At 48.6% G+C, this 7827-nt stretch overlaps 1 protein-coding gene across 1 annotated transcript; it reads left to right on the top strand.

Annotated features, from left to right (window-relative positions):
* Positions 1–865: 865 nt before the first annotated feature.
* On the top strand, positions 866–7819 carry trim25l (tripartite motif containing 25, like). The gene is made up of 16 exons (XM_041965830.1): positions 866–1608; positions 2447–2542; positions 2693–2926; positions 3804–3963; positions 4049–4081; positions 4174–4212; positions 4308–4352; positions 4439–4492; positions 4592–4639; positions 4787–4849; positions 5083–5265; positions 5389–5493; positions 5839–5874; positions 5998–6066; positions 6184–6249; positions 6567–7819. The coding sequence occupies exons 1-16, from the start codon at positions 979–981 to the stop codon at positions 7139–7141; spliced, it is 2436 nt and encodes an 811-aa protein (XP_041821764.1). The 5' UTR covers positions 866–978; the 3' UTR covers positions 7142–7819.
* Positions 7820–7827: the final 8 nt, after the last annotated feature.

Raw genomic sequence — 7827 nt, 5'->3', positions numbered from 1 at the left:
AGTGGTGTCAGCATTAAGGAGTCATATCAGCTGAGATTAAAAAAAGTTGGTTTTAATGATTTCAAGGCAGAAAACGATGCTTGGCGTGTTTCAGAATTAAATTTACAGACTTAAGGTTCACTTTTTTTTATTGCATAGTTTTTATAGTAAAATTAAATGAGTCGTTTACTGGTGTAGTTCGTCACAGAGCCACATCGTTCTTCAGTGCTTCATAGTCTCACTTTAAAATGAATGGCCCTTGAAAGGTGACATTTCAGATGTCTGTAGACTTCATATGTGCTGGCTGCAGAGGGAGCAGTGATAAGAGTTACAGCACGGAGCATTTTTTTTTTTTTTTTTTTGAGTGATGGTGCCCTGATGTGGTGATAAAAGGGAGAAAACGAGGAATTTAAAGAAGGATGCCAGTGTTGTAAAATCTAGCAAGTTTGTATACTGACGGCCATGTCATCTCAGGTTTGAACTTTGAATAATAAACTTGGACTGTAGGCTTTAAAAAATGCCCATACTCTGGGAACCACTTAACTAGATCCACCTTTTTAACAATGTAACAATGCTACATTTCAGCAAGCTTGCTAATAATACTTCTGCTCTTTTACCTTCGTTGGTTTTTAAATGTTGTGCTTTTACTTGTAATTTTTTACACTGTGTATTATGTTGACTCAATTAAAGGCTCAGAATACTTCTTTCACCACTTCTTTGGTGGAATGATAAAAGGATCGGTCCTTTCACACCTGTGCCCTCCTGGCCTTTCGCAGTGTTCCACCGACACCCGTTTTCCCCGCTAGACCTGCCTGGCGGCTCTTGCCCCGCCCCGCTCACCTCTCCCTGCTCTCACCTGAGAGACGGCATTTTCCTCCAGTGAGCCCAGGCGCCTCTTCTCTTCTCTTCCACTGTTCTGCTTTGGATTGTAGACCTGCTAGCCGTCTCTATTCTCTATTCCCTTGGCTTCTTTTTTCCATTGTGTCTCACAGTGTCAGCATGAGCGCCAAACTGTGGACAGAGGAGCAGTTTAACTGCCCTGTGTGTCTGGATCTCCCAAACGATCCAGTCACCATCCCCTGCGGGCACAGCTACTGCATGGCCTGCATCAAGGACTACTGGAGCAAGGACGACCCCAAGGGGATCTACAGCTGCCCCCAATGCCGTCAGACCTTCTGCCCCAAGCCCTCCCTGTCCAGGAACACCATGCTGGCTGAGGCCGTAGAGCAGCTCCGCAAAGGGGCCCTCAAAGCTGATGTGCGCGACTCCATCCGAAGCGCCCGCGGGGTCGCCTCCTCCTCGTCGAGATCCAAAGGGAAGCTCTCCTCCTCTGCGGTGGCGTGCGACATGTGCAAAGGAGAACAGCGACAGGCGGTCAAGAGCTGCCTGGTGTGCATGAGCTCATACTGCGAGGCCCACCTGAAGCCCCACCAGACCAAGAAGGCCCTGAAGCAGCACGAGCTGATCGCGCCCACAGGCAACCTGGCTGAGAAGATCTGCACGCAGCACAAGTACCTGCAGGAGTTCTTCTGCCGCCAGTGCAAGTTGTTCGTCTGCTGGCTGTGCACCAGCAACCTGCACAAGGGCCACGAGTGTGTGTCCACCAAGGCCGAGCGCCTGGAGAAACAGGTAGGCACGAATGGATGGTGGCCTCGGGCTGGCAGTGACGAGGGGCCCTCAACCAGTTACCAGGGCGGGCTGCTTCAATATCAAACCCAAGTGCTGGGTTTGTGTGATAGGCTGGGTAAAACCATTTCTTGTAATCGGTGTGAAGCTATTTTGTGTCGTAATTACACGCTGTCAGACGATGTAGAACCAGTTTGGCCCATTGTCTGCGGTAAATGTGTAATCACTCAACCAGGAATCCAACTGACAAATATTTTCAGTTCAAGTTTTGTCCAACAACTTCAAAACCCAAAGATATTCAGTTTATTATCATGGAAGGCAAAGAAAACCAGTAAATGTTCACATTTGGCTGCAACCAGACGTGGTGTAGCGGACACACCTGGGGCAACGAAATGCTGTCACTTTCAAGTTCGCACAGGCGATATGATGAAATTTGCCATGCTTTCTGTCTGCACACGCGTTATCAACATTTGGCATAATTCTGACTTAAAAACTGAGCATGAAATTCATTCATTTATTGAAAAAAAAAACCCAGCTAAACCAGAAAGTGGGCAGCTGTTTCTAGAATAGGTGACAGTCAATACAGCCTATGTATGAGGTATCACTCCTCCTGCTAACTGTGTGATGGGTTTCTGTTTAAGGTGTCGTCCTCTCCTCTTTGTGTCTGTCTTTGTGGCTGAGGACATTCCTAACCACATTCCTGTCCACTCATAACGCTCCACCCTCTCGTGTTGTCTCCTGCATCACGTGCGCGTCCGTTTCCTCGTGCTTGTGTTTTTCGCCTGTTGGTGAGATTCATTTGCGCAGTCTTGATGCCGTGTCCTCGTGTGTCCTGCTGCAGAAAGTGCTGTCAGAGATGCAGGCAGAGAATCAGCAGAGGCTGAAAGACAGGGAGCAGGAGCTGAAAGACATGAAGAAGATGATGGAGGTGATGAAGGTTGGTCTGCAGAATTTTATCTCGCACCAGTTTTCTCTAAATGAAATCCACATTTCCCATAAACGTTGCAATAATCTCACAGTTATTTCAGATAGCTGCAATGCATGCTGGGATATTCTCACCTAATCGTCTCTTTCCCCGGCTGCACAGCGTTCCGCAGACAGGGTCCATGAGGACACGGAGGACGTGATGTCAGAGCTGCAGCGCTCTGTGGAGCGTCTGCAGGAGCTGCTGGAGGAGGTGCTGGATCAGGCCAACCAGGAGAAGATGGGCCAGGCTCAGGAGGTCAGCGACAGCCTGGAGGCTGAGATCAAGGAGCTGAGGAAGAGGGACACGGAGATGAAGGACCTGGCCCGGTGCGAGGACCACATCCACTACCTGCAGGTGGGCTGGACCAAGAAGTGGGGGTAATACCAGTGTTTGGGGGAAGAGAGTATAAGTATGTGTGAGCGGCTTGCTGCAACACATTTCCTGACACATGGAGCAAGAGAAAAGAGGAGGGGATGCTCATTTCCTGCACTGTGTGAGTCTGTAGGCACATATTTATGTGCACAAACAATGGAAAGGTGTGTTTTGCATCATATGTGACCTTTATAAAGAGAATGAGAGACATTTCCTGAATGTGAGGTTGGATTTTCTTTCCTTTATCTTACTGTGTTCACATGGCACTCTCGCTCTAACATAAATGATGATCATCATCATCAAAATATGGAAAAATTCTTGTATAAAACATTCAAAAATTTACTAAGTTTATCAGCAGAATGTGGAGAAGTAACAGCTGTGGTGTTATGTCAAAAACACCCTTGGTTTGGGCTGCAGAGATGTCTCCTGACGTGAGCATGCTAACCAGCTAGCCCCAGCCGTCCTGTCTTGTACTACCGCTTTGTACCTCAAGAGGCGATAGTGAGTCACTGTAGCGTCCAGTCTGCCCTCAATCCAACAACACTGAGGTGGATTTCTTGCTGAGTTCGGCTCCCGGCACCCAGGGGCTGACCCCTCATGACCCCAGCTCAGGCCTCTGTCAGTCTCGGTCCAGCCGTGTCAATGGGAGGCTGCAGCAACAGTTAGCAGCAGTTGACAGTTACTCCGGTGATATGCTGCCCCCTGTTTGTTTGGAGTATGAATTGGACATGGGGCCAATTCTTAGATGCTGCACCTTTAATGAAAACAGCGCCTTTAAAGTTACAGCTGAAGGTCCTCACTATACTGCTGTAGTCTACATGTTTCCCCTAAAAGTCAAATTGTCCACATTTTCCTTCAGACATGCGAGTCCATGTGCAGCCCCCTGGAGTCAGGGGACCTGCCCCCTGTGGTGGTCAATCCAGAAGCCTCCTTTGAGCCTGTGCGAGATGCCATCCTGGACCTGAGGGAGCGAGTGGAGGACCTGTGCAACCAGGAGCTGGGCAAGATAACCAAACAAGGTCTGTCACAAGAGGCTTGTTTTGTCCTGCCTCCTTTTCTTTTCGTGTCTCGTCTGTCCTCACCTCATTGTCTGTTCTGTTGCAGTCAATGACACAACGCTGTTCACTTTGGGAGACGGTAAGTTCCACACATTTTGCTTTCAGCCCGACAAAAGTTCTAGGCGTGCTGCGCCTTCCTGCCTAACAACGACTTCCTCTTATCTCATCCAGCCAACCGTAGCGCCGGACAGAAAGGAGGGATTTTTAAATGTGAGCCTGCATTTAGTTTTTCAATCTGAATATATTAGCATATACAGCATGTTCCCGTTCAAAAAACTCATTTCTGACTTTTCCATTTTCAACAGTGTTTTCTGGTCTGGGTTCTCGCAACACAAACAGCCGTTCGCCAGGTCTGTCCAATGGTTTTAACTCCACATTCTATCATCTATCGTAGAACTTGGTGTGATATATTCATGATTTCTTTCATGTGTCGCAGCCTCCACACCCAGCATCTCAGTCGGAGCGCGGAGCACAGACAGACGAGGACTCGGTACTGTTCGCTGACATTCATTGTAGTGTATGTGACGATGTCAAAGGCCATTCAGCGTGCAGGCCTTGTTGAGTGTGACGGTCCCATTTTATGTCGCAGGTACAGGACTCAAAAGTCAAGATGTGAGGAGCAGAAACACACCCCGAGGTGAGGCTTTGTGTGTGTGTGTGTGTGTGTGTGTGTGTGTGTATGTGCTGTTGAAAACCCCTTAAATGAACCTCAGTGTGAGTTGCTACCATGGATGGAGCAGTGAAAATGTGTGTGTGTTTGAAATGTGTTTCTTCCTCATTGCAGACAGAGGAAACACGAGCTCGCCCAGAGTGACACCCAGGCAGAGAAGAGAGGAAAGAGAGACAGGTATTACAGACGCTGTCCAGGTGCATTGTGGGTAATGTAGGATGCCGTGTTTTTGAGCTTCATCCATGTTAGGGTTTTGATTTGAATCTCACTCACAAGTCCAGCAGCTTACCCCTTTACAGGCAGCTGAAGCTTTATCTGTTCAGATCATTACTTACTTTTATATTGCGTCTCTGTTTTATTTTTCTAAATCACTAACTCATTCCCGAACATTGATTGTGTCTTCCAAACAGTGAGGGAGGCCAACCCCAGACCCAGCCCGACACCCAGCCGCAGAGAGTCTCAGTCTCTTTGGAGCCGGTCCAGTCAGAGTCATCCTGTCCCTGCTGTAGTCCCGATTCCAATACCAACTCCAATCCCAGCCCCAGCTCCTGCCCCAGCTCCAGCTCCAGCTCCTGCACCAGCATCAACTGGAGGTACAATACCAACCTGTAGACAAGAAAACAAAATCCTCAGAGTTGTTGCTATTTGCTTCCACCAGCTGGCAAAGCTCGCGTGGTGCAGCTTTGACTCCATCGCTCTCCTCCTGCTTCGGTCAGGTTTCAGTCGGATGGCGTCGATCAGCAGCCTCTTCCGCTCCCATCGGCGTGGCACCAACCCGGCCACCCCTGTCAATAACACACCGTCTGCAGGAGGGAACCCATGTAAGGCCTGACCCCCACCTCCCACACTCTCCTCTTTAACAGTGTCCAAATCATCTCAGTATTCTGCTGCGGGAAGTAACTGATGTGAGGAAGAGAGTTTAGCTGTTTAGTGTGGATATGGCAGCTGAGGGCCTTTTTTGCCAAACAGGAAATTAATATATCATGTAATTTGTCTCTGTACCTGATGGCCAGTTCTTCACAGCTGCTGTAAACTACTTTTCGAAGCCAGAAAATTATTTCAGAAAGCGAAAACTGTCATGCAGAAATGATGCATATTAACAGAGTTATGTACAGTTATATATAATGTTTCAAATTCTAAGTGTGTGACTTATGTTCACTCAACAGGGGGGATGGCTGCTCTATCTGAAACACCAACAGAAAGTAAGATGGCTGCCTTTATATCTGTAAAATTAATATTCTTCTTTTGGGTCATTGCCACATTCAGTCCTAACACTTGAACAGGCGCAAGTGTGTGTTGGATATTAATGTTTTCTCATTGGACAGTTAACCCCGGGCTCTTCTTGGACTCGCCCACCCCTGACGCAATTAATCACGCTCCCGCTTTCCCCGCACGTGAGTGAATGTGCCTCTGTGTCTCCATTTTGAGACAAGAAATGTAAAAATTAAACCAATGTTTGCATTCTGGGTATTTGCAAAATGTGCATGAACTGACATATTGTGTGTTTCCAGTGAGAGAAATCAACATCGACAGCATCCAGGCCCCAGAGCCGAGGACCAGAGACGAGTTCCTGCAGTGTGAGTCTCGACGTTCAGGGACAGGATTACATTTTAGATGTTAGGGGTCACCATGTTTGCTGCAGGGACTGATCTGCCACAGGGTCCATTGCTGGTCATGTTTACTCCAGAGAAACTGAAACTTTCCAGTATGAAATAGTCTTCATCAATTAGCATGTCATCAGTGAGCTGATGAAGACCATGTGATTCAGTTAAAAAGCTCTGGCAAAGGCTAATGTGGACTTTGAGTTGGGATTGATTTCAAAATCAAGAATCAGCTTTAATACTTAATACTCTTAATTATCAGGAATGTGTAAATAATTGTTTGTCCTTTCTAGACGCCGTCACCTTGACCCTTGACCCCAACACCGCCCACCGACGGCTGGCTCTCTCTGAGGGCAACACTAAAGCCACCCTGCAGGGGGCTGCGCAGCCCTACCCCGACACGCCGCACCGCTTCGACGGCTGGACCCAGGTGATGTGCCAGGCCCCGCTGTACGGCCAGCGCTGCTACTGGGAGGTGGAGTGGAGAGGCCGGGGCTCCTCCATGGGTGTAGCCTACGGGGCGCTGAACAGGAAGGGGTCTGACGCCAGGTCGGGGCTCGGTTACAACGCCCAGTCCTGGACCCTGGAGCTGTCGGACACCTGCTGCGCAGCCATGCACGACAATGAGAAGAAGGACATACCGGTCACCTACTCCCCCCGCCTGGGTATCTACCTGGACCTGTCCATGGGGGCGCTGGCGTTCTACAGCGTGGCAGAGAGCATGACACACCTTCACACCTTCCGCGCCAACTTCACCCAGCCGCTTTACGCTGCCTTCGGGGTGGGCAGCGGGGTCGGGGTGGGCCTGGACTTCGCCCTCGGACAGTTCAGCTCCAGCTCTGACAGCGTCAAGATCTGTCCCATGTGAGGACGCAGGCTGGAGGGCAGATCAGTGGGTAATGCTGCATTCACGTCATCGGGACAGCAGACTTCAGAGTTTTGGAAGTGTTCATGCTGATCGAGCTCATTCCACACTCCCAGGACACAATGACTGAAAGCTTTTGTAAAATGTGGCTACACGGGACCTCATCTCCATAATTTAAATGCACTTAATGAAAGAAGTTTCTGTCCTGCACAAAAAGCAAACACTGCATCGTTTACAGCCATGCATGCTAGCAGCTTGGCTCTATGAATAGCAAAGTCACTCCGTTGGTTGGTGCAGTATGAAATACCTCAGAACTACTGGATGCATTCCAATGACAGTTTGTAGAGGCGTTCATGGTCCCTCGGGGGGGATCCTCTGGAGTTTGGTGATCCCCTGACTTTCCCTCTAGTGCCGCAGCAGGGTTGACATTTGTGGTTAAGAGTGGAATATCTTGACAAACGTTTCATGGATTGCTGTGAAGCACTGTGTCTATAGCCAAAAGCAGACGTGAGATTTATTTTCTCAGTTTAAGACCGAAAACTCTTGTTGTTTCAAGTCAGGACATAAAAAAATCAGTTTGGATCTTTTTCTGTATGTGACATCTTACCAATTTTGGGGTCCACACTTTCTGCACAAGTTCTTCCACAGAACATGAGTCATAATAAAGTAGTTGGCGAGTCAGCAGCTTT

This window comes from Chelmon rostratus, chromosome 24, assembly GCF_017976325.1.
Source record: "Chelmon rostratus isolate fCheRos1 chromosome 24, fCheRos1.pri, whole genome shotgun sequence".
NCBI lineage: Eukaryota > Metazoa > Chordata > Actinopteri > Chaetodontiformes > Chaetodontidae > Chelmon > Chelmon rostratus.
Note: the sequence above shows the minus strand (reverse complement) of the source record. Positions and strands in the feature narration are given on the sequence as shown.

Excerpts from the sequence above, each read along its gene's own strand:
- trim25l (XM_041965830.1), top strand. The coding sequence starts at position 979 with ATGAGCGCCAAACTGTGGACAGAGGAGCAGTTTAACTGCCCTGTGTGT. Across the intron at positions 4,082-4,173 it reads GCTGTTCACTTTGGGAGACG|CCAACCGTAGCGCCGGACAG; the intron begins GTAAGTTCCACA and ends TATCTCATCCAG. Across the intron at positions 4,353-4,438 it reads CACAAACAGCCGTTCGCCAG|CCTCCACACCCAGCATCTCA; the intron begins GTCTGTCCAATG and ends CATGTGTCGCAG.